The sequence below is a fragment of the Thalassophryne amazonica genome, chromosome 17, assembly GCF_902500255.1.
Source record: "Thalassophryne amazonica chromosome 17, fThaAma1.1, whole genome shotgun sequence".
NCBI classification, from domain to species: domain Eukaryota; kingdom Metazoa; phylum Chordata; class Actinopteri; order Batrachoidiformes; family Batrachoididae; genus Thalassophryne; species Thalassophryne amazonica.
In genome coordinates, this window is record NC_047119.1 from 53,716,843 (window position 1) to 53,742,974 (window position 26,132).

The 26,132-nt window shown below is 41.1% G+C and overlaps 1 protein-coding gene and 1 long non-coding RNA gene across 7 annotated transcripts in view; one reads left to right on the forward strand and one right to left on the reverse strand.

The window, feature by feature from the left end:
* ank1b (ankyrin 1, erythrocytic b) overlaps nucleotides 1-22,017 on the forward strand; it is a 208,679-nt gene extending 186,662 nt beyond the window's left edge. For 4 of the 6 annotated variants that reach the window (XM_034192685.1, XM_034192680.1, XM_034192682.1 and 1 more), the window contains 4 exons: nucleotides 16,744-17,401; nucleotides 18,670-18,940; nucleotides 20,827-20,892; nucleotides 21,529-22,017. In XM_034192685.1, coding sequence (XP_034048576.1) covers nucleotides 16,744-17,401; nucleotides 18,670-18,940; nucleotides 20,827-20,892; nucleotides 21,529-21,591 — 1,058 coding nt within the window. In that variant the 3' untranslated portion in view covers nucleotides 21,592-22,017. The remainder of the gene's footprint in view (nucleotides 1-16,743; nucleotides 17,402-18,669; nucleotides 18,941-20,826; nucleotides 20,893-21,528) is intronic. The other 2 variants (XM_034192683.1, XM_034192684.1) reach the window with 1 other exon arrangement.
* Nucleotides 14,932-15,464, reverse strand: LOC117529821. The gene is made up of 2 exons (XR_004566114.1): nucleotides 15,269-15,464; nucleotides 14,932-15,219 (listed from the first exon to the last, which is right to left on the reverse strand). It is a non-coding gene; the product is annotated as an uncharacterized LOC117529821 (long non-coding RNA).
* Nucleotides 22,018-26,132: the final 4,115 nt, after the last annotated feature.

A 26,132-nucleotide genomic window follows, 5' to 3' on the forward strand; every position in this document is an offset into this window, starting at 1 on the left:
CCTAAAGATCGTCCCTGTGACTGCTACAATTTTTAGGATTTCCTATGACCAAAGGCTGCTTAGGACTCCATAAATCAACACTCAGCAGATTTTAATTGTAGGTGTTTGTGATTGTTTAGCTTTTGTGTGCATCTGTGTAAGCGTGTGCGTGCACACGTGCACTGCATGCACACATACACGCACTGTGTGCGTGTTATGTCTGGGATGGACACACTCGTCAGATGTGCTGGTAGGACACATAGTGTACTCTGGGCCTTCATACCTTGTTTCTCTGCGTCCCTCTCTTTCACTCTGTCTCTTTCTTTCTCTCCGTGAACCGGACAGAATTCCAGCCCTCAAACTGAGCTTGTTGACATATAACTTCAGGGTTGTGAGCGTTTTGGAATTCTGTCTTTTACTCCGGAGTAGCTTTCTTCTCTGTCCACCTTTCAGCCGCTGTGTGAACCTACGACATGTCATATCTGCTGCCCAGCCGCCCTGCTCCTCTTCCTCTTTCCTTCTCCTGCTCTTCTCCCTCACAGCTGTTCCTGTCCGACCTCTGACCTCATATGACCTCATGTTGACCTCTGGGCCTCCTCTTCTCTTGTGTCATCTTATTTCTCCCCCTGCAGTTCCTCCCTCGTCCAGTTGAGCGAGGGGGGGGCCCTCTCCTCCTCTTTCAGTCCAGCTCTTTGTGTGTACTAAAGTTTGTGCATGTGCACGCTGCATGCTTTGCTGCGCTGCATCTGTCTACTGGTGTTTTGTGTGTGAGCATGTTTCAGATCAGCTGTCGCCAAATTTATTCTTACGTCAAGTAGTGATGCACCAATCCAGTACTGATGTTATTACCAACTGAATTTATTTCTGCTGTGTGAGTAAAGTCAACTGACCCAACCCATGAGCAAGCACACTGGTAACAGTGGTAAGGAAAAACTCCCTCTGTTTATTTATTTATTTTAAAATTACAGACAGAAACCTCAAGCAGACCGGACTGAGTGGGGTGAACATCTGCTATAGCCATTCTAACAAGATAAAACAGAAGGCACAGCAACAGGACAGAACATGTAGACAGTAAAAGCTTAAAAGTCAGGTTTTACACAGGAGTTTGTCAGATAGGTGTGAAGGCACTAATGTCAGCTTAGTTTAGCATGGCGTGACGGGGCGGTACAAACTACAAACATGGGCCGTTCCACGTTTTAAGGAGAGGCAACACAGTTTGTTAGGGTTCTTTTGGCCACGCAGATGGACAGGATAGAATCAGTGATTAGATCTATTTTTGAAGAACATTCTCTTCATTCCTGCAGTCTGTCCGAGAGCCACTTAAAAAAAAATCTCCCACTTTCCTCCTCAAAATCTTACCTTTGGGACAACTGTCCACCTAATAAACATCACGGGTGCTGTTGCTGCATCCTCGTAAAACCCACCTGTTCACCATTTTTATGTGTTAACCGAGAGTTCGCCGTTGTGCGAGATGTTAGTAGCATTGAGAAATGCACTGAGACGCTCTGATAAGGCTGCACTTTAACCGCTGCTCATGGACAACAGCATGAATGTCGCACCTCTTTGTATATTTTGTCTAAAACTGTCGTGAATATTTCATCTGGGTTTTTAGCCGTTGTTATTGTGTTTGGTTTATGTAAACATGGGTGAAGCTCAGGTTGTTTCTCCGTTATTTTCATTGGGAATTGCAGTGATTTGCGATCGCTTCCTGTTCATGTCGTTCTGGGGGAAAGTGAAGTTTGCTCTTTAACGTCCTGCTTATTGTCCTTTACAGTACTGTTTGTGCTGTTTTTTGCAGAGTAATATATATATATATATGTGTATATATATATATATATATATATATATATATATATATATATATATATATATATATATATATATATATACGAGGGCTGTCAATAAAGTAACGGTCCTTTTTATTTTTTTCAAAACTATATGGATTTCATTCATATGTTTTTACGTCAGACATGCTTGAACCCTTGTGCGCATGCGTGAGTTTTTCCACGCCTGTCGGTGATGTCGCCTGTGAGCACTCCTTGTGGGAGGAGTCGTCCAGCCCCTCGTCGGAATTCCTTTGTCTGAGAAGTTGCTGAGAGACTGGCGCGTTGTTTGATCAAAATTTTTTCTAAACCTGTGAGACACATCGAAGTGGACACGGTTCGAAAAATTAAGCTGGTTTTCAGTGAAAATTTTAACGGCTGATGAGAGATTTTGAGGTGATTCTGTCGCTTTAAGGACTTCCCACGGTGTGAGACGTCGCTCAGCGCTCTCAGCCGCCGTCGTCAGCCTGTTCAAGCTGAAAACCTCCACATTTCAGGCTCTATTGATCCAGGACGTCGTGAGAGAACAGAGAAGTTTCAGAAGAAGTCGGTTTCAGCATTTTATCCGGATATTCCACTGTTAAAGGAGATTTTTTTAATGAAAGACGTGCGGACGGATCCGCGCGTCAGGACGCAGCCGACGCGGTGCGGCGGCACAGGAAAAACACCTCCGTGTTGATAACCATTTGTAAAATCCAGGCGGCTTTTGATGGCTTTCAGTGGAGTGAGTATATGAGAAATTGTTTAACAGGCAGGACATGTTCCAACTTGTCCTTAAGGCTTTCAACAGAGGTGTTTTTCCTGTGGCGGAGCGTCCCGACGCGCGGACCCGTGCTTGCTCACAGGGGGTCGTTTTGACCGTTGGGGTTTTACATAATTATTGTATGACCTTGCCTTGCAATATAAAGCGCCTTGGGGCAACTATTTGTTGTGATTTGGCGCTATATAAAAAAATTGATTGATTGATTGATCAATAGAACCTGAAATGTGGAGGTTTTCAGCTTGAACAGGCTGACGACGGCGGCTGAGAGCGCTGAGCGACGTCTCGCACCGTGGGAAGTCCTTAAAGCGACAGAATCACCTCAAAATCTCTCATCAGCCGTTAAAATTTTCACTGAAAACCAGCTTAATTTTTCGAACCGTGTCCACTTCGATGTGTCTCACAGGTTTAGAAAAAATTTTGATCAAACAACGCGCCAGTCTCTCAGCAACTTCTCAGACAAAGGAATTCCGACGAGGGGCTGGACGACTCCTCCCACAAGGAGTGCTCACAGGCGAATGACGTCACCGACAGGCGTGGAAAAACTCACGCATGCGCACGAGGGTTCAAGCATGTCTGACGTAAAAACATATGAATGAAATCCATATAGTTCTTGAAAAAAATAAAAAGGACCGTTACTTTATTGACAGCCCTCGTGTGTATGTATATATATATATATATATATATATATATATATAAAAACGTAGCAGACACAGATTATTTGGAATATTTGTATGTAGTCTGTTCTAAATGTTATGAAAGACATAAAAAAATTTAATTTAGGTCATATAATGTTCATTTGCAATTGGTGTCATGTGATTTCTCTGTGTTATTTTAACTGAGGCAACTCTCTGGTGCGCAAGGGATTATGGGATCTCTCAATAGGGCGAATAAATACTTCTGAGGGGGTGGTCCCTCTCATGATGCCACCAAAATCCACATTTCTCACGAATTAACATTTATGAGCGTTCATCAGCAGCAGATGAAATCAGGCTAAATTCCTCATGTTTAGGACATAATTTATCAGAGCGCATTGCACCAAATATCAATACATCAATAGTTTCATAATTGTTTATTTATTTAGAATAGTTTGCTCATTTGACATTTCATTTACCAGATATATGCACTTTAAGCCCCAGGTCACCACAGCAGATCTGATATGAATCTGCATGTTGATTTGGAATGCCGTTCCTGACTTACATGGAGAATAGGGCACAAGTGGCCGCCAACTGGGGTCTTTCAGCGCTGTCCTCAAAAAAATAAGTGTTTCTACTACATACAGTAGTGTTCAGTATAATAGTAGTGCTATGTGACTAAAAAGATTAATCCAGGTTTTGAGTATATTTCTTATTGTTACATGGGAAACAAGGTACCAGTAGATTCAGTAGATTCTCACAAATCCAACAAGACCAAGCATTCATGATATGCACACTCTTAAAGCTATGAAATTGGGCTATTAGTAAAAAAAAGTAGAAAAGGGGGTGTTCTCAATAATAGTCGCGTGGCATTCAGTCAGTGAGTCCATCAATTTTGTGGAACAAACAGGTGTGAATCAGGTGTCCCCTATTTAAGGATGAAGCCAGCACCTGTTGAACATGCTTTTCTCTTTGAAAGCCTGAGGAAAATGGGACGTTCAAGACATTGTTCAGAAGAACAGCGTAGTTTGAATAAAAAGTTGATTAGAGCAAAACACCTCCGTTGGAAGCATTACAGGACAAGTTTGAACATGCCCAGCTGTTAAACAATTTCTCGGATACTCACTCGACTGAAAGCCATCGAAAACCGCCTGAAACTTATGACTGGTTATCAACACGGAGGTGTTTTGCTGTGGCGCCGCGCCATGAGCGGCTGGGTGCCAACGTGCGAATCCGTCCGCACGTCTTTCATTACAAAATCTCCTTTAACAGTGGAATGTCCGGATAAACTGCTGATCCCGAGCTCTTCTGAAACTTCTCTGTTCTTTCACGACGTCCTGGGTCAACAGAGGCTTAAATTTGGAAGTTTTCAGCTTGAAACAGGCTGACAACAGCGGCTCGGGGTGCAGCGCGCCATCTGGCTCCGTGGGCAGTCCTTAAAGCGACAGTAACACTCCATAATTTCTCATCAGCCGTTAAAATTTTCACTGAAAACCGTCTGAATTTCTCGAATGGTGTCCACTTGGATGTGTCTCACAGTTTCTGAAAAAATTTTGATCAAGCAAAGCGCCAGTCTCTCAGGAAGAAGTCAGACAAAGGAATTCCGACGAGGGGGGTGGACCACTCTTCACTCAAAGCCTGCCCACAGGCGAATGACGCAACCGACAGGCGTGAAAAAACTCACCCATGCGCACGAGGGTTCAAGCTTGTCTGACGTAATCGCTCGTGATTCAAATCCATATAGTTTTTTTAAAAAATAAAAAGGTCGGTTTCTTTTCTAATAGACCTCGTATCTTGGGTACCATCCTGCAAAAATATTTACAGTCCCATGTCATTATTTAGTACGTCTCTCTGCAAATAGTCTATACCGGGGTCACCAACCCCACACCCAAAGATCATCTGCTGTGCCGTGTACCTCCTACAGCCACAGTTTGATTAGTCATGACTAGGATTTCCTAGTGTGTGATTGGCTGAGCACAGCTGTCTTAGTTAATAAGCAGAGGCTTTTGCAGGGGAAGGTGATAAGTGTAGTGATCTCCAGGAGCAGAGCTGATGATGAGAGGTGAAGAAATTCAAACCCTGTCACCACGGCAAAATCAGTTCCTCCTCAGTGGGTTTGTTATTTTAATAAAAGCATTTTGGATCAGTACTGGAGAGAGAGCTGTTGGACCGGTGCATCATTAATACCAAATACATACCAGGAAATCACAAGACTTGGTTCAGACTGAACAGAATGTTTAGTTGCTGTGTTTGTTTGATGGACTAATTTTCAGATACGCTTGACTGAGTTTGTACAGAGACAGAAAGTGTGATTGAGGAAACTGTTGTATTTAAAATAATTTGTCATTTGTGATCACATCTTTATGTGCATGGCATGCTTTCAGTGTCTCACGTTTCTTTACAGTGCAAAATGTTTCTTTGTTCAAATGATGGATTTCACTCATTTTTAATCCTGTATTAACTAACTTTTTCTTTTCTTTTCCTGTTAATCAGTGATGTGATTTTTAACGCTGCTCTGTAACATGCTGTCGGCTGCGTAGCACATAAAGTTCATGGTACAATGTTGCTCTGACAGGATGCCATTGGACAGTGGGCAACCAGAACTGTAAATTATACTCATTTTTTGACACATTAGTCTGTCTAGTTGTCCCTCACAGAAGCCTAGGCACGTACCCTGTATTACGCAATGGGTGAATTAATACAATACAATACAAAACGAAACAATACAATACAAAACAAAACAATAAATACTGTCATCTTGGAACCCGCCACTTTAACAGAGCATACGAGTATAATGACATTTTGCCCACGTCAGATATCACAGTCACTGCTAACATTGTGTCAACTTTATCTGCCAGCAGGTATTTGAATGTAAAGTGTGTTTTTCTACTTGTGTGTATGTACGTGAGTATTTCTCTACCTGTGCGCTGACAGTGTGCATCCTTGTAGTTGAGTTTGGGTGTATTTTTGTGTGTTTGTGTGTCTGTGCACACAGTGATCCGTGTGCTGGGCTCTTTTGTTTTTTTTTTTCATTATAATTCTTTGTATGTGTGTGTTCTCTCGTCACCACACTGTGTGCCTTTAAAACCTGTGTTTGTGTTTAAATGACGGGAAGGCGAACCTAGAATCACCATCTGATTCATGCTAACACTCGTTCTCTCGTCTTTTTCACCTCATTGTGAAGCCGCCTGTCAATCGGCCCTGTTCCATCCCAGAAACACACGCACACATGCTGACTCACTGTCTTCTGTCATCTTACACACATGTTGAATTACCACCAACAAAATGAATATTTCCTGTGTAGTACCAGAGATTCCAACTTTGCAGACATTGTGAAATAAAATTCACTTCAACAGGAGAGTCCGTATTACAGATTTAAAGATGCAGTTCCTTATAATCTTATAATTTGGTTATTTAATATTCAAATAACATATTCACAATCTTAAGTAACCAACATGATCAGAATTTGCTTCTTCTAGAAACACTTTCAGATTTTGATCCATGTGGGTTAAAATACAACAACAAAATGACATCATAGATGACACGGGGGGTTTTCGACCCTTGAACACCACTGCTACTGAGATAGACCTTCAATTGTCATTAAAAAATGGAACGAATGGCATAAAATAGAATCAGAAAGAAAATGACAGACACAGCTAATAAGTAAAATGTGAAAAAATGTTCTCACCACTGAATATCTGCTGGACAGATAAGACTTCACTTACACACATCAGCTGTGTCAGTTGTCCATACTAACATTACAGTAACACATTTTTAGTAGTTTCGCCAAACTGAGTTAAGTCTATGTTTTATTATAACTTTATTAGAATATATATATTGGATTTTCCGGACTACAAGTCACACCAGCATATTTATCACATCTGTCCAAAAAATGCATCATGAAGAAGGAAAAGCTTATAAGTTTCATGGATCAGGAAGTCAAATTTATATTTGAAATGTGGCAGTACTGCTTCATGCAACAAGAAGCACAATGAATTAAATCAGAGCATTATCTATCCATAATGCAAGCACTGTTAGTAAGTAGAAGCTAACAAGCTAAATATTGTATTGTAAATGACACAAAACCCGAGTAAACTGCTTCTTGTCACCACTGAACAATCATAGGTGAGGTATACATGCAATGTAACTAGATGTTTGAAAAGTCAGTACATTATTTATTTATAACAAACACCGTGTTAGTGAGCAGAAGCTAATGAGCTAATTTTTGTTATTGCATGAGACGCATTACTTGCGTATACTGCTTCTTTTGGCTGCTGAGCAGATGAACATAGATGGGGTAAATGTGCAATGTAAATAAATGTTTGACAGCTCTTTTGTACATCATTTGTAAATGATTATAGTCTTACCAAATAGTATGAAAGTTATAGTCCCTCTTTTTTAATGCAGAGCGTGGTCTTTCAGTTTGAGAGCATGATCTGTTAGCTGTTTAATCTGCGTAGTTAGATTGATCTAGATAACTAGATAACGATTTGTTTCACAGTGTAATCTTCACGTGCCTTAACTAAAGCACTCCCTCTGCTGAATCACCTCTAAATTATTTACACATTATACTTTTTGTGTTTTTAGGAATCCACTAGCTTAGCGCAGCTATTAGTGCTTAGCCGGTTTAGCATGGCGGCTTCTCCTGTCTCTCCCGCACTTTTCTGCTCTGGGTGTGAAATGTTTAGTTATTCCTCGGCCTCCTTTAGCAGTAATGGTACTTGTAATAAGTGTAGCTTATTCGTAGCTTTGGAGGCCAGGCTGGGCGAATTGGAGACTCGGCTCTGCACCGTGGAAAATTCTACAGCTAGCCAGGCCCCTGTAGTCGGTGCGGACCAAGGTAGCTTAGCCGCCGGTAGTTCCCTTCCAGCAGATCCCGAGCAGCCGGAAAGCAGGCCGACTGGGTGACTGTGAGGAGGAAGCGTAGCCCTAAACAGAAGCCCCGTGTACACCGCCAACCCGTTCGCATTTCTAACCGTTTTTCCCCACTCGGCGACACACCCGCCGAGGATCAAACTCTGGTTATTGGTGACTCTGTTTTGAGAAATGTGAAGTTAGCGACACCAGCAACATAGTCAAATGTCCTCCGGGGGCCAGAGCAGGCAACATTGAAGGAAATTTGAAACTGCTGGCTAAGTCTAAGCGTGAATTTGGTAAGATTGTAATTCACGTCGGCAGTAATGACACCCGGTTACGCCAATCGGAGGTCACTAAAATTAACATTGAATCGGTGTGTAACTTTGCAAAAACAATGTCGGACTCTGTAGTTTTCTCTGGGCCCCTCCCCAATCGGACCGGGAGTGACATGTTTAGCCGCATGTTCTCCTTGAATTGCTGGCTGTCTGAGTGGTGTCCAAAAAATGAGGTGGGCTTCATAGATAATTGGCAAAGCTTCTGGGGAAAACCTGGTCTTGTTAGGAGAGACGGCATCCATCCCACTTTGGATGGAGCAGCTCTCATTTCTAGAAATCTGGCCAATTTTCTTAAATCCTCCAAACCGTGACTATCCAGGGTTGGGACCAGGAAGCAGAGTTGTAGTCTTACACACCTCTCTGCAGCTTCTCTCCCCCTGCCATCCCCTCATTACCCCATCCCCGTAGAGAGGGTGCCTGCTCCCAGACCACCAATAACCAGCAAAAATCTATTTAAGCATAAAAATACAAAAAGAAAAAATATAGCACCTTCAACTGCACCACAGACTAAAACAGTTAAATGTGGTCTATTAAACATTAGGTCTCTCTCTTCTAAGTCCCTGTTAGTAAATGATATAATAATTGATCAACATATTGATTTATTCTGCCTTACAGAAACCTGGTTACAGCAGGATGAATCTGTTAGTTTAAATGAGTCAACACCCCCGAGTCACACTAACTGCCAGAACGCTCGTAGCACGGGCCGAGGCAGAGGATTAGCAGCAATCTTCCATTCCAGCTTATTAATTAATCCAAAACCCAGACAGAGCTTTAATTCATTTGAAAGCTTGACTCTTAGTCTTGTCCATCCAAATTGGAAGTCCCAAAAACCAGTTTTATTTGTTATTATCTATCGTCCACCTGGTCGTTACTGTGAGTTTCTCTGTGAAATTTCAGACCTTTTGTCTGACTTAGTGCTTAGCTCAGATAAGATAATTATAGTGGGCGATTTTAACATCCATACAGATGCTGAGAATAACAGCCTCAGCACTGCATTTAATCTATTATTAGACTCAATTGGCTTTGCTCAAAATGTAAATGAGTCCACCCACCACTTTAATCATATCTTAGATCTTGTTCTGACTTATGGTATGGAAATTGAAGACTTAACAGTATTCCCTGAAAACTGCCTTCTGTCTGATAATTTCTTAATAACATTTACATTTACTCTGATGAACTACCCAGCAGTGGGGAATAAGTTTCATTACACTACAAGTCTTTCAGAAAGCGCTGTAACTAGGTTTAAGGATATGATTCCTTCTTTATGTTCTCTAATGCCATATACCAACACAGAGCAGAGTAGCTACCTAAACTCTGTGAGTGAGATAGAGTATCTCGTCAATAGTTTTACATCCTCATTGAAGACAACTTTGGATGCTGTAGCTCCTCTGAAAAAGAGAGCCTTAAATCAGAAGTGCCTGACTCCGTGGTATAACTCACAAACTCGCAGCTTAAAGCAGATAACCCGTAAGTTGGAGAGGAAATGGCGTCTCACTAATTTAGAAGATCTTCACTTAGCCTGCAAAAAGAGTCTGTTGCTGTATAAAAAAAGCCCTCTGTAAAGCTAGGACATCTTTCTAATCACTAATTGAAGAAAATAAGAACAACCCCAGGTTTCTTTTCAGCACTGTAGCCAGGCTGACAAAGAGTCAGAGCTCTATTGAGCCGAGTATTCCTTTAACTAGCAATGACTTCATGACTTTCTTTGCTAATAAAATTCTAACTATTAGAGAAAAAATTACTCATAACCATCCCAAAGACATATCGTTATCTTTGGCTGCTTTCAGTGATGCCGGTATTTGGTTAGAGTCTTTCTCTCCGATTGTTCTGTCTGAGTTATTTTCATTAGTTACTTCCTCCAAACCATCAACATGTCTATTAGACCCCATTCCTACCAGGCTGCTCAAGGAAGCCCTACCATTAATTAATGCTTCGATCTTAAATATGATCAATCTGTCTTTATTAGTTGGCTATGTACCACAGGCTTTTAAGGTGGCAGTAATTAAACCATTACTTAAAAAGCCATCACTTGACCCAGCTATCTTAGCTAATTATAGGCCAATCTCCAACCTTCCTTTTCTCTCAAAAATTCTTGAAAGGGTAGTTGTAAAACAGCTAACTGATCATCTGCAGAGGAATGGTCTATTTGAAGAGTTTCAGTCAGGTTTTAGAATCCATCATAGTACAGAAACAGCATTAGTGAAGGTTACAAATGATCTTCTTATGGCCTCAGACAGTGGACTCATCTCTGTGCTTGTTCTGTTAGACCTCAGTGCTGCTTTTGATACTGTTGACCATAAAATTTTATTACAGAGATTAGAGCATGCCATAGGTATTAAAGGCACTGCGCTGCAGTGGTTTGAATCATATTTATCTAATAGATTACAATTTGTTCATGTAAATGAGGAATCTTCTTCACAGACTAAGGTTAATTATGGAGTTCCACAAGGTTCTGTGCTAGGACCAATTTTATTCACTTTATACATGTTTCCCTTAGGCAGTGTTATTAGACAGCATTGCTTAAATGTTCATTGTTCCGCAGATGATACCCAGCTTTATCTATCCATTAAGCCAGAGGACACACACCAATTAGCTAAACTGCAGAATTGTCTTACAGACATAAAGACATGGATGACCTCTAATTTCCTGCTTTTAAACTCAGATAAAACTGAAGTTATTGTACTTGGCCCCACAAATCTTAGAAACATAGTGTCTAACCAGATCCTTACTCTGGATGACATTACCCTGACCTCTAGTAATACTGTGAGAAATCTTGGAGTCATTTTTGATCAGGATATGTCATTCAATGCGCATATTAAACAAATATGTAGGACTGCTTTTTTGCATTTGCGCAATATCTCTAAAATTAGAAAGGTCTTGTCTCAGAGTGATGCTGAAAAACTAATTCATGCATTTATTTCCTCTAGGCTGGACTATTGTAATTCATTATTATCAGGTTGTCCTAAAAGTTCCCTGAAAAGCCTTCAGTTAATTCAAAATGCTGCAGCTAGAGTACTGACGGGGACTGGAAGGAGAGAGCATATCTCACCCATATTGGCCTCTCTTCATTGGCTTCCTGTTAATTCTAGAATAGAATTTAAAATTCTTCTTCTTACTTATAAGGTTTTGAATAATCAGGTCCCATCTTATCTTAGGGACCTCATAGTACCATATCACCCCAATAGAGCACTTCGCTCTCAGACTGCAGGCTTACTTGTAGTTCCTAGGGTTTGTAAGAATAGAATGGGAGGCAGAGCCTTCAGCTTTCAGGCTCCTCTCCTGTGGAACCAGCTCCCAATTCAGATCAGGGAGACAGACACCCTCTCTACTTTTAAGATTAGGCTTAAAACTTTCCTTTTTGCTAAAGCTTATAGTTAGGACTGGATCAGGTGACCCTGAACCATCCCTTAGTTATACTGCTATAGACTTAGACTGCTGGGGGGTTCCCATGATGCACTGTTTCTTTCTCTTTTTGCTCTGTATGCACCACTCTGCATTTAATCATTAGTGATTGATCTCTGCTCCCCTCCACAGCATGTCTTTTTCCTGGTTCTCTCCCTCAGCCCCAACCAGTCCCAGCAGAAGACTGCCCCTCCCTGAGCCTGGTTCTGCTGGAGGTTTCTCCCTGTTAAAAGGGAGTTTTTCCTTCCCACTGTTGACCGTTGGGGTTTTTCCGTAATTATTGTATGGCCTTGCCTTACAATATAAAGCGCCTTGGGGCAACTGTTTGATGTGATTTGGCGTTATATAAATAAAATTGATTTGATTTGATTTCTTAGATTGGTTCATTGTAAAACAAATGTTGTTCTTCTGCTCTATCGGTTGGTATTCAGTGTAATAGTGTATTATTGTCACCTACTGCACTGGAAAGTGGATCACAGTACCTTGTTCAGTATACAGGAGCAGCTTTTCATGCATTTAGACAGTGCCACCTTATGGCCATAGATGATAACGCACTATTGTTTCATATATATAAGCCACTTAGGAATGAATGTAAATTGCAAAAACTGGTAAAAGCTAGTTTTTAAAAAAGCCAAAAACCACGTGGAAACATGTATCTTTCAATTGGATGACAAAAATTCATACTTCCCAATTTCCATAAAATGCAGCACAAGCTTCAAACCTTGTGCATGCACACGTGTGATTCCTTGTTCATGCTGTCTGTAATAGCCCCTAAATAAATACTTTACCAGCTATAAAATTAGCTGTAATTTTGTGATATACCACAGAAATATAGGTACTTTATAATGACTGTATTTCAACATAAAGCAAATTTTGTCAATTTTGCTTAAAAAAACTACAGTACAACAGAACATTTGAATTTTTTTTTTCTAGAACTTGTTGATGCTTTATTTGCATCAGCAGGCCTGTAGCTTTAGCAACGGTTCATGTCAAATGGTTGTGATAAAAATAACAGCATCCTCTTAAACTGATCGAGCTGATCATAAAACCAAGAAGAGGTCAGCAAGGGTCAACTTGTTATGTCTCCGTTTGATATGATCATTTATGACTTAACTATTTACTCTATTTAAAAACTGGAGCACTCACAGGACTGAATCTGAATCCAGAAAATACATCTGTGATTAGTGCTGCACACATTCCCTTCAGTTTTTTAAATAAGATTTTTAGAAAAATATTAGTTTTCCTTTATTAGTTATAGACATAAAAGTCCCGATATTGTGATATTAATAAAAGTCCTGATTACATCTTCAGATATGATCAACAATATAGTTTCATAAACATTCATATTCTGGTAACAGACATAAACATGTCACCTCTTTGTTGGAGCACTTATTTAAAAAAGGGGCAATTTCTGTAAAATTATATCAATTACAGTATGTTAAATTTGTTCGTGTCTCTCTGGAGAAGTGTTACTACAGTATGAAGCACTGATCTAAACTCTGTGGTGTTTTTCATTCTTGCCTGAATGCTGTTTTATATTATATATTAATTATTTCCTTTGTGGAATATTATTATTTTTTATATGAAAGTTTTCGGATGTTAGTCACTGTTAAAATGCCGTACTGAGTCAGGGAGCTTTGTTTGTGTTTGTAGTTTTTGTTCAAGAATGATAACAACCAAAATGAATCATCATATTTAAATGTGTTTTAGAAATTATTAAATATTTCAGTTTTGCTTTCGCTTTTCCACTTTTTTCTCTTTTGTTTTCCAAAGGAAAATAAATAAAATGGTTTACGTGTAACATACTGAAATTTCAGTTACTCAAACAATCAGAACATTAATACAAAAAAAACAACAAAAATAATATGATAATCATCAGTCACATACATGTCCAGTATATTTTTTCCGATATTTTCTGTATGTAATTTCATTAATGAACATGTATTTATTCATACATTGGTAACACTTGGCAATAAGTGTGCAGTAATTGACAGTTAATGCAGTAGTAAGCATTTGTTAGGATATAATTAAATTTTTTGGAATTTAAAATCCAGCCAAAATCAAACAAATCCAACAACAGGAACAACAAAAAAGTGCCATGAAAAATCAATATAATTATTTTTGATTTTAAAAACAATTAAATAAATAAATTGATACAAAGTTGATGAAATTACTGCTGCTGAGGATGATTGAACATTGAATCTGAATCATTAATGCACCTTAGTCCCAATGGTAAATATGGATTGTGGGATAAATAAATATGTCTGCATTTGTGAGCTTGTCTGCAGGTGTAGTTTTAAGGTGCACATGCTTTAAGCTGTTGCTCTTTGACTTACAATCCATTATCTTAATTTACAGCAGCAGCGTCAGTGCAATAACTGCACATATACGTTGGATAACGTTTAATGCGTGTAAATAGGCTCAATGAAGAAACACCTGCTGCAACCAGGAAGTCATATGTTAGTCTGTTTAAAAAAAAAAAAACAGCACATAAATGCTTGAAATTATTTTTTTCCATATATATATGTGTGTGTGTGTGTGTGTGTGTGTGTGTGTGTGTGTGTGTGTGTGTGTGTGTGTGTGTGTGTGTGTGTGTGTGTGTGTGTGTGTGTGTGTGTGTGTGTGTGTGTGTGATTGCATGTATGAATGCATTTATTTCAATGCTTTGGAATGCAGGCATTCTGTGCAGATGCATGACTGTGATGTGAATGCACGAGCAACAGCAACCTGCATTATTTTCCTGTTCTGAATGTGCAAGATGCTACTGACTCCCACCTGCAGGCCTGTGACGAGGGTTGGGACGATAATGGACACGTTGCAGTGCAGCGTTGGTATTGATAGCACTCCTGCTGGTATACGTATCAGCAAAAACAAAGTTCTTCGTACCATCTGAATGTCTGCAAAAACAACAGACATGTGTGTGCCTTTAATCTAAAGAAGCTCCACTTTAAAACACAGGTGAAAATAACCAGAAAGTGCAGCTGTTGTGGCTATAAAATGATGGTACATTTATCCAGTGATACCTGCAGATTATTTTATGTTACAGTTTATCCATCACGTCACATCTATTTTATTGGATTCTGATGGTCCACATCACTCACGGTCTCCACCGACCAACAGCTGTGACACTGATTGGATGATTTTAGTGTAACTTGTTAAAACCTCGCTCCCCAGCGGTGTCTGCCATGATGAGGGGATGAATATCGTGCCAACCAAACACACAAGCTAACGCTCACGTTTTCTCTCTTATGAAGGAACACAGCGTTTGTGCTTCAGATTCACTCTTTTGAACCAGTCACCTTACAGACACGGATGATCCACCAAACTCCTTCATCCCTCACTGCACTCTTACTGCTGTGTCCCAACGATAGCATCCAAAACCAGCAAAACAACAGCATGTCCCTCCGCCAAGGCCTCTGTCGTTTTATCTGGTTCCATTTCAGAATGTCACTGTTTCTACTGTGGTGCAAATTGAACCATTTCAAGAAGTTTTGTAAAGATATAGTCACTGGCTTTTAAGATATCCTGCTAAAAACTGAAACACACTGCAAGTGTCACAAGTGCATCATGGATGTGTTGTGTGTTGATTTTCCTTTCGGCATCCATTTTAAAAAAATTAAAACCTTGCACATCTCACACATGAGCAAAGTGTCCCGGATGCTGTGTTGTATCATGTGTACCAGAAAATACCAGAGACATGAAATATTTTGCACCTTTTACTCAGATTTTTCGTGACTGTGAAAGACGTTATAGACATGAAACATATAAAAAATTATAGCTATTTGTTTTAAACCATTTTGGTCACTGAAAAATGTCACATGACTGCTGTCTGCTACTAGCAGTGACTTTCGGCTCTTCAGTTTTCCCAACACTCCTCAATTAAACCCACACGGAGATCTGGGACTCAAACGATCAGGATTATAAAAATAATCTAACAAAGGAAATGCAGCTGGTGACTCTATTTGTATTTAGTAAAAAAAGCATTCACACACACACATACACACACAAAAGCCCAAAGTGGTCACCCTCTGTAAAAATTCGGTCCAAAAATACTGTCACAAAACATACAGAGTGTGGAATAAAAGCCATTATCACAGACAAATTATGTGGACAGACTGATCAGCGATGCACCTGAAACACAATCTAGTGTAAATACACACACATGCGTGGCTGTAGTGTGTGAACCACGTCTGGACACTTGAAGTGTGATTCAGGCATAACAGAATCTTCTTGTGCTTCCAGGAATCATTTGTTTATTGGAAAATCTAAACTGAATTGCCCTGAATTAAATAAGTCCTTTCCATGCCTGAGGCCAGTTGGGGCCTGTCCTTGTGGATTCTATAGGGTGAAGCAGATGAGAGTGTATGATTCCCTCTGGACAGCATGTCAGTCCCACCCAGGTTACTTTCCAAACCAAAGTAGAAACTCATTGGAAATAAGACAACCTTGGTTTGATTCCTGGTCTGTGTACTTGGACAAGACACTTAATCTGCATTGTCCCAGTCCACTTAGCTTTAAATGAGTTCCTGCCTTGGTTGGGGGAAGTAATGTGTGATTGACTGGCGTCCCATCCAGGGGAGTTGTAGACTCTCATTTATGGTATTCTAAGATAAGCAAAGGTCTAAACAGGGTTTTCTTCTTCTTAAACTAAAAACATATTCAGACTTCCAAAGTCAATACCTTGCAATGCTTTGAAATGATTTAGAGTTTTTGCACAGTTGCGTCAGACATTTCTTGAGTCATGCTAACAGTCTGTTAACCAGAGTCATTGGTGGAGGTATTTAATGCGGTTCAAGTCATACTCTTGTGTTTCTCCTCCTGCGTTGGGACACGGTTCGGCCAACACTGCTTCCCTTGTAGGCAGAGAAAAGTTGGACGTTCCCTGTGTTGCTCCCGCTGTGCCTGCGAGGTGTTAGTTCTTTTTCTTGTTTCGTCCCTGTCTTTCCCTCTAGGTTACGGGCTGGTGCAGGAGGACATGCTGTCCCCAGCCTCCATGCAATACAGCCTGCCCTCGCCGCTTGGCGTGGAGCCTTACTGGCAGGAGGTCTCCAGCCTTGAGTGTGCCCCCATTGCAACCACAGAAGAAGACACATTAATGGAGATGTCGGATGTTCAGGTGTGGCCGGCAGGCATCAGCCCATCACTGGTTACAGTGGAGGACTCGTCACTGGAGGGCAGCAGTCGGGCCGATGACTCAGAAGGAGCCACGCTTTCTCTACCTTGCAGCTTGGGTCGCCCGAGCAGTGGGGCCAGTGGAGCCAGTGGCTCCATCATGGAGCTGGAGGAGGAGGAGGAGGAGGAGGAGGAGGAAGGGGATGTGGAGAATGAGGAGGCGCCTCAGGAGCCGGCAATAACGCTGGTCGAAAGGGACAGGGTGAGGGCCAGTGGGGCCGTTCCCAAGGTCAACCTTAATGGGCAGCTGGGAGGTCAGAGGTTGGATGGAAGGAGGGGGGAGGCCCTTGCAGCACTAGGAGGAGCAAAAGGAGGAAGTGGAGGTGTAGGGCTTGGTTCAGTGGAAAGGATTTCTGTTGTTGCAGGCCAGCAAGTTTATGCCCAGCGGTGTGAGACATCAGGACTGAGCCGGCCTGTGGAGCACAACGGAGACAACCGGTAAGTCTGTCGTCCCTCACCACCATCTCACTGCCAGGAGCAACTGCTCGCTGCGATACATCAGCGCTCACGCAAAACCACAACCGAGAACAAACAAACGTGAAGCCACATTCACACAATGAGCTTTTTTGTCTTATTAGTCCAACTCTTTAACTTACTGTATGCATGTAGGCTAACCTCAGAATTGCCCTTCAGAGGTTTGTTTTGGCAAAGGTCAAGGTCACTGGGGTCAAAAATAAAATTTTGATTTATCTGCCTGTCTGTACCCCTACTCATCCCAGATCCTTTGACCAATTTCAACCAAATTTGATATGCGGATGCCGACTAAACTCAGAATTGCCCTTAACCCCTTAATGCCCATCGTCGCATATATGCTACAATCTCTGACTCAAATATGCAACTTACCAAATTGACCTGTATGCTCGCAAAATTGCAACATACCATCATTATTATTATAACATTATAACATAAAGTCATTACCAGAATACCCAATATTACTATCTAGTTTTTGTGCAAAAGTGAAATTAATAATCTCAACATTATTTACCATCTACTTAAAGGCAAAAACACGCACAAAACATTTTTTTATATACAGCTATATAAATTCGGGCGTTAAGGGGTTAAAGGGTTTGTTTTGGCAAAGATCAGGGTTAGTGGGGTCAAAGGTGATATTTTTATTTTTTATTATTATTTATTTTCCCCCCTCACTCTGATGGCCCTGAAACGTAACACAGTATGGAGATGGATTTTTTAATTGTTGAAGCAGGGTTAAATTTGGTGAGGGCCAGTCAGTGGTGTCATGGTCACTGGGGTCAGATGTCAATTTTTTATCTATCTATCTATCTGTCTGTCTGTCTATCTGTCTATCTATCTATCTATCTATCTATCTATCTATCTATCTATCTATCTATCTATCTATCTATCTATCTATCTATCTATCTATCTATCTATCTATCTAAGGTCAAATTTGCCAAAGGTCAATCAGTTATTGGGGTCAAGGTCATGCCTGTCTGCCTTTTTGTTGGCTGACTCTTCCCAAAACCGTTCAGTGGAATGTCAGTGATGACTGACCATGAAGTTGCCCTTAAATTATTTGTTTTATTTATTTTATGCAAATAAATTCAGGTACTTTATTGTTGAAGAACTTCACTGTTTATAAAGCATATGTAATACTTTCCCTCCAAGATCCATACGTTGAACTGTGGGTGTGGCGTCCCAGTATTCTCAGAACAGTCCGGTCTAGTTTAATTTTTCTCTTCATTTCACAGGGTTGTAGGAGGTGGAGCATTTCAGCCGTACCTACCAGAAAAGGATTCGCTGCAGGGCTGGGTGGGCTCCGTTTCCTCGGCTCGTGACGGCAGCACGGCGGGCATGCGCGTGGCCCAGGAGGCTCTGCTCACTCCGGTGTGTGATACTAGTTACACACATGTGCTTCGAGGGCGCCTCCTACAGGGAACGCAACCCTTTGACAAGGGGCTGGGCTTCTCTCACCAGGAGGTGGGGCATCGTACCTGTGAACAGCAGCAAAGGCGGGGCCAGGTCAGGTTGTTACGCCGACCGCCTGCCTGTGCTTCAAGGGGGCACATTCTGTCCATTTCGTTGTAGTTTCTGGTCATCAAGTTAGAATACAGTAAGACTTGCCTAAACCGTCATCATATAAACCAGATATTTGCACTCACCTGACAAAGCAAAAGTTCCAATGCTTTTGTGTGGTTTTCCATGGAATAAGCACCGTTTATAACTGATTTGTATAACGGATTTTCGCTCACATTGGACAAAACGTCCTGTCCAATTGCAATGTATTCCCATTAAAATCCCCTCACATGTACCGGACAGAGCAGTCTGGACGTGCACAGTACCAGAGGTACAAAAGCAAGTTCAGCACTGACATTCGCTGATTTGAGTAAAGTGGGTACAGTATTTCCTTGATTAAAAGCCCGGCCATTTATTTTTTTCAAACCATGCTCAGACCCGGTGTCACAGGCCGAACAGTTCCCCCTAAAAATCAGTCCACCCTGCCTTCACTGCGCATGCGTCATTAGCCGCAGTCCATGGATTAACACCTCGTTTCTGCTTAAAATTGCTCTCCAGTCATCATCTATCTCAGCGATAGATATCTGAAGCTTTTGTAAAACAATCATTTCCACATAAATTCAGCACTATTACATCATAAAAGACGGGGGAAGCGATCAGAGCACAGGAGCAGCACAAGCCGCTATCTGATACATTCACTGTGCATCCGTCATTTCAAAGCGTCACAGATTATTGCCTCATTTCTGTTTAAAACAGCCTTGTTTCTGCTTAAAACTGACTTTAAAATGATTTAAGAGGTTCTACTTTGTCATCTGATGGTTAATAATCCCATTAATCCATTTGATCGCTTTGGGTGAGGAGACTCTTTCTCAGACGAGCTGCTCAGCTCCGAAATGACGCATGCACAGTGAAGGCAGGGTGGACCGATTTTTAGGGGGGACCGTTGGGTCTGTGACACCAGCACCTAAACGAGGCAGGCCTTTATTCAAGGCTGGCAATTATTAATCAAATGCTGCTTGTTTCCTGCACTGTAATATGGTGTTAGGTTTCACACATATCCTTGGATATGATGAACCAAAGAAGTTTAGATCAGAGTCTTCTGCGTGGCTGCGAACCTTCCCCATGATGTGTACCTGCTAAATGACTGAGACCACAATGGGCTGTTATTTGTCACTTTTACATTTTCACTCCTTCTTGTCCCGTCATATTTAATAATTTTTGCAGTGTGCCCGCAAATATGACCAACTTTACATCACAGAGTCAGAAAAAGATGCTCAAATGACCTGCAGTTCATGGAGGAAATTGTACACCTTACCTTTGATTTGGAGGTTGATGATTGTATAAAGAAACTCATTGAGGGACAAATTAACCCAGAAAAAGCCGCTGTTTTTGTGGCAAATTGCATAAAGACACGATGGCGAACTTTAAAAGGGTCATGTGCATGTCAGCGTCATTCCATAGCCAAAGAGTTACGAAGTTGTAGAAGCATAAATCGAGCATTAGCATTTAAAGGTACCACTCCACAGCAGACAGAGAAAAAAACAGATTTTGTCCATTTTATACAAATAACAGATTTCAATTATAATAGACAAAATTTCATGGTCCACCTGAATCCATTATATGCGAGTTTTACTGTAGTTAGATTTTTTTTTTTTATCATACACTCATCTGCAGTGCTAATGTCACCAAATAACAGTCATCAAAATGAAGGATTTTGATGAAGTCACAACATGATTTTAAAAAATGTGTTGTGTGATGCAACACATGAGGGAATTTTTCCAAATCAAAGAGTTTTTCATTTAGTTTTACATGTGCATGGAATAAACTTATTGCTCGCACACGTGTGTGTTTGTAATTTGCATTTAGACTTAAAATACCTTGTGTTTGTGCAGAGAGATGAGAAGAAAGAGGACTATGTTGCTGAACATGATGAACATGGACATGCGCTTGTACGAAAGGTGAATTTTTTTCATAATTTTACAGCTGCTCATATTCACACATACACTGAGAACATCGAATGCACCTGGCTGTGTATGCATTTTAAATTCTCACATATGAGTACATTATAGTTCCATCAAATAGATTTAAAAGTTGGCTCAAACTGCTATCTTATACCCCATCACACTAGAGAAGGGGTAGGCAACCTGTTCCAGAAAGAGCCATGAGGGTGCAGGTTTTCTTTGCAGCCACTGACTCCAACAGGTTGAAACCCCACCCCTGCCACATTTCTCCATGTAACCTGGAGTTGTGTCAGAAAGGGCATCCGGCATAAAACTTGTGCCAAATCAACATGCAGATCCACCTCGGATTTGCTGTGGCGACCCCGAGTGAAAAACAAGGGAGCAACCTAACTGGCGTACTTTTGTATTGATTCCTGGGAAATCCTGATATAAATAATAATAATAATAAAAATAATAATAATAATAAATACATAAATGTTGCACCAGAATATAAGATGCAGGACCCCCCCCAAACTTGCAAAAAAAAAAAAAAAAAAAAAAAAACTTTTTACAGTGTTTTAACTCATATTGAGGTGTACTGTGTTCCTTTGATTGTGTATTTTGTGTTTAATCACATCTCTTTACATTTTACAGGCGCAGATAGCTACTGCCAAATCATCTTCCACAAAAATGCAACCGGACCGCAGAAGAAAATGAGAATGTACCGTGAAGAAGACGTGTTCAAAGACTGACGACACTGAAGAAGACGAGCACATTACGATCCTCAGAGAGGTCCCGGTGCACCACGAACTAAATGAAAAGAAGAAGATGAAAAAAGAAGTTCAACTTGTAGTTTTATAACATTTGTAAAGAAAATATCAACTAGACTAAGGCATGAATTTTTTTTATACAAAAAGAAACATAAATGTGAGTAAAATAATCCAGAAAAAGCAACAAAAGTGCTTCCTGTGAACTGTAATCGCATGATGACTGCTGGTGCATGACCTTTGACATCTTCAACCATCATTATCCAAAAACTGAAGGCGCTCGGTACGGAATTGGCCCACAGTTTGGCCATGGACCGTTTTAAGGACCCTATTCTCCCCAGCTGAGTGCTTTCTGACAAACCCAACATGACAGGCAGAAAAAAAAAAGAACAACAAAAAAAACAGTATTTTTCTCTCTGTGGATCTTTATGTGAACAGCTGAGCCGACCAACGCTTCTTTCACGGGACCTTTTTCAGTGTGATATATGCACTCTATGCTTACGTGGACACGTGTCGCTGTGCGTGCGTGTGAGCGTGTGTGTATGTATTCTTCTCTACTGCATGTGATTCTTGCTTCCGGTTTGGCGCTGAGTCTTGCAACCCTGATTGGCTTGTTGCCCCTATGATGTCACGGCGTGCTCAGTGCTGGAATGAGGATGCCGCCGTGCTCGCCTGCTCGTGAGTGTTCCGTCTGATGTCTTCCCTCCATGGATGAAGCTTGCTTCTTGTGTCGTTCCTTTGGTGCTTTGACTTTGAGCATGCTTTAGGGAACTGAGTCTCTTTGTGTTTTTCAGACAAAAGGAGTCTTTCCTCCAGGAAGCGGTCGATTGATTTCATTATGCAGCACGTCCACAACACAAAAATTGATTTTTCTTCCCCCCGCCCCACTGTGGGAGGGTTTTAGACTTTTATTACCTGCTTCCATCATTTTTTCTTGTTTGTGCATGTCACGTCTTTTTCCGTAGCTGCAGTCGAGATGCAGGAAACCACAGTCTTTTCCATCAGCATTTACAACCCCTGGCAAAAATTATGGAATCACCGGCCTCGGAGGATGTTAATTCAGTTGTTTAATTTTGTAGAAAAAAAGCAGATCACAGACATGACACAAAACTAAAGTCATTTCAAATGGCAACTTTCTGGCTTTAAGAAACACTATAAGAAATCAAGAAAAAAGATTGTGGCAGTCAGTAATGGTTACTTTTTTAGACCAAGCAGAGGAAAAAAATATGGAATCACTCAATTCTGAGGAAAAAATTATGGAATCACCCTGTAAATTTTCATCCCCAAAACTAACACCTGCATCATATCAGATCTGCTCGTTAGTCTGCATCTAAAAAGGAGTGAACACACCTTGGAGAGCTGTTGCACCAAGTGGACTGACATGAATCATGGCTCCAACACGAGATATGTCAATTGAAACAAAGGAGAGGATTATCAAACTCTTAAGAGAGTAAATCATCATGCAATGCTGCAAAAGATGTTGGTTGTTCACAGTCAGCTGTGTCTAATCTCTGGACCAAATACAAACAACATGAGAAGGTTGTTAAAGGCAAACATACTGGTAGACCAAGGTAGACATCAAAGCGTCAAGACAGAAAACTTAAAGCAATATGTCTCAAAAATCGAAAAATGCACAACAAAACAAATGAGGAATGAATGGGAGGAAACTGGAGTCAACGTCTGTGACCGAACTGTAAGAAACCGCCTAATGGAAATGGAATTTACATACAGAAAAGCTAAACGAAAGCCATCATTAACACCTAAACAGAAAAAAAACAAGGTTACAATGGGCTAAGGAAAAGCAGTCATGGACTGTGGATGACTGGATGAAAGTCATATTCAGTGATGAATCTCGAATCTGCGTTGGGCAAGGTGATGCTGGAACTTTTGTTTGGTGCCGTTCCAATGAGATTTATAAAGATGACTGCCTGAAGAGAACATGTAAATTTCCACAGTCATTGATGATATGGGGTTGCATGTCAGGTAAAGGCACTGGGGAGATGGCTGTCATTACATCATCAATAAATGCACAAGTTTACGTTGATATTTTGGACAATTGAAAGGATGTTTGGGGATGATGAAATCATTTTTCAAGATGATAATGCATCTTGCCATAGAGTAAAAACTGCGAAAACATTCCTTGCAAGAAGACACGTAGGGTCAATGTCATGACATAGGGTCAATGTCAACGAGCAGATGTGATTTGATGCAGGTGTTAGTTTTGAGGATGAAAATTTACAGGGTGATTCCATAATTTTTTCCTCAGAATTGAGTGATTCCATATTTTTTTCCTCTGCTTGGTCTAAAAAAGTAACCGTTACTGACTGCCATAATATTTTTTTATTGATTTCTTATAGTGTTTCTTAAAGCCAGAAAGTTGCCATTTGAAATGACTTTAGTTTTGTGTCATGTCTGTGATCTGCTTTTTTCTACAAAATTAAACAACTGAATGACCATCCTCCGAGGCCGGTGATTCTATAATTTTTGCCAGGGGTTGTATAACTCCTCCATCAACTGCTTTAATGGACTCAAGTTAGAAACATTTTCAGGGAGCTAATAAAGGCTGCTAGGTGTCCAAAAAACTGATTTTAAAGCTTGTAGTGAAACAAATACCCCACTAAGATGGAGCTGAAGCATCCATTAAAAAAAACTAGAAGGGCATTCAGAGATTACAGACCACCATCGAGGCCAGTACTTCGCTCTGATGATATGTAATGCCAGTCTCATTTCCCCCAAATTCCAAATGATGCATCTGCATCGTGCCTTGTCTATGCTACACTTCATCTGTGTTGCGCTTGGCCTGCACTGCGCCATGACTGCACCACAACTGCGCCTCGGTACGCCTGCATCTTGCCAGAAGTGCACCCCGCTACACCTGCACCGTGCCACAGCTGCGCCTTGCTTTGCCCGCACCGCGCCACAAGGGCACCTCGCTACGCCTGCACCGCGCCACAGCTGCACCTCGCTTTGCCCACACCGCGCCACAAGTGCGCCTCGCTACGCCTCGCTACGCCTGCACCATGCCACAGCTGCGCCTCGCTAGCCCTGCACCGCACCACAACTGCGCCTTGTTAAACCTGTACCACGCCACATCTGCGCCGCTCCATGGCTGTGCCACGAAGGCCTGCACTGATTGCTGCCATTCTATACAGTGCTTGTGATTCCACCAGCAGCAGCGCGGCACATTTCAGGCGGGACTCAGAAGTGGACCTCTGTTCCTCTCTGGGAGAATATGTGCCAAGTCAATTTTTGACAAAATGCTTGTCAAGCTGCATAGATCTGACGGGAGATCTCAGAAGCTAAGCGGTGCAGCATCTGGTTAGTACTTGGATGGGAGACTTCTTTGGAAGACCAGCGGCTGTGTGTGTTTCTCTGGGTGATACTGGAGTTGCGTCAGGAAGGGCATCCGGCATAAAACTTGTGCCAATTACCAATGTGGATCTGGCTGTATCCGCTGTGGCGACCCCGTCCCGAGACGGGAGCAGCCGAAATGACAGCACACCTTGTCAAGCTGCATAGAACCAATCAAACCAGACAAGAAGCCAACACACAAATGGCATAGTGAATCTGGTAAAGTTTCAAAATTAAACACCTTGCGTCAACTTGGGATCATATTTCACTTCATTAATAATAATATTAGCAGATCTGTGTGAGCCTGATCCTGTCAGAACTCAGAAGCTAAGCAGAATGGGTCCTAGTTAGTACTTGGATGGGAGACCTCGGGAACACCAGGGGCTGTGTGTGTTTCTCCAGGTAAAACTGGAATTGTGTCCGGAAGGGAATCTGGCATAAAACTTGTGCCAAATCCCAGTGTGGATCTCTGCTGGATCTGCTGTGGGGATGCTGAAAAACAAACAAACAAACAGAAGCAAACAGCAGCAACAACATTAAACCTGATTAAAACAAGGAAAGAAACCATGCGGCTGTGTAGGCGACTCAGCCAGAGCAGAAGCACAACATTCAAGGAAAATGACCAAATCAACAATTAAATAAAGGAGCCGCTCCTGAAACACAGCCTGCGGGATCTGAAGCTGAGTGCATGATGGCACACACGTGATGTCATAAAGCCACACCTGGCAGAATCAAGGCATTTGTGATTGAATTAAGATCCCTGATAATATATATATATATATATATATATATATATATATATATATATATATATATATATATATATATATATATATATATATATATATATGTATATGTTGTTCCACCGGATCTGAACTTTTACCTACATCCACACTAAATAGACATTATTGCAATGATACACCTGAAATATTTTTCATAAGTATTTCTGGATAATATAATAAAAACAAGGAGGGTGGTGAAAATTAACCTGGTACTTTTTGCTTAATACTACTACAAGTCAGACAAATGGACAAACTAACACATGGTGATTAAAACATAAACTCTTTGGTGTAATTTACAGTTTTCAAATCTTTAAAAAAAACTGTATGTGTGCCTGTCACTTTAAATGGAAAGGAGCTG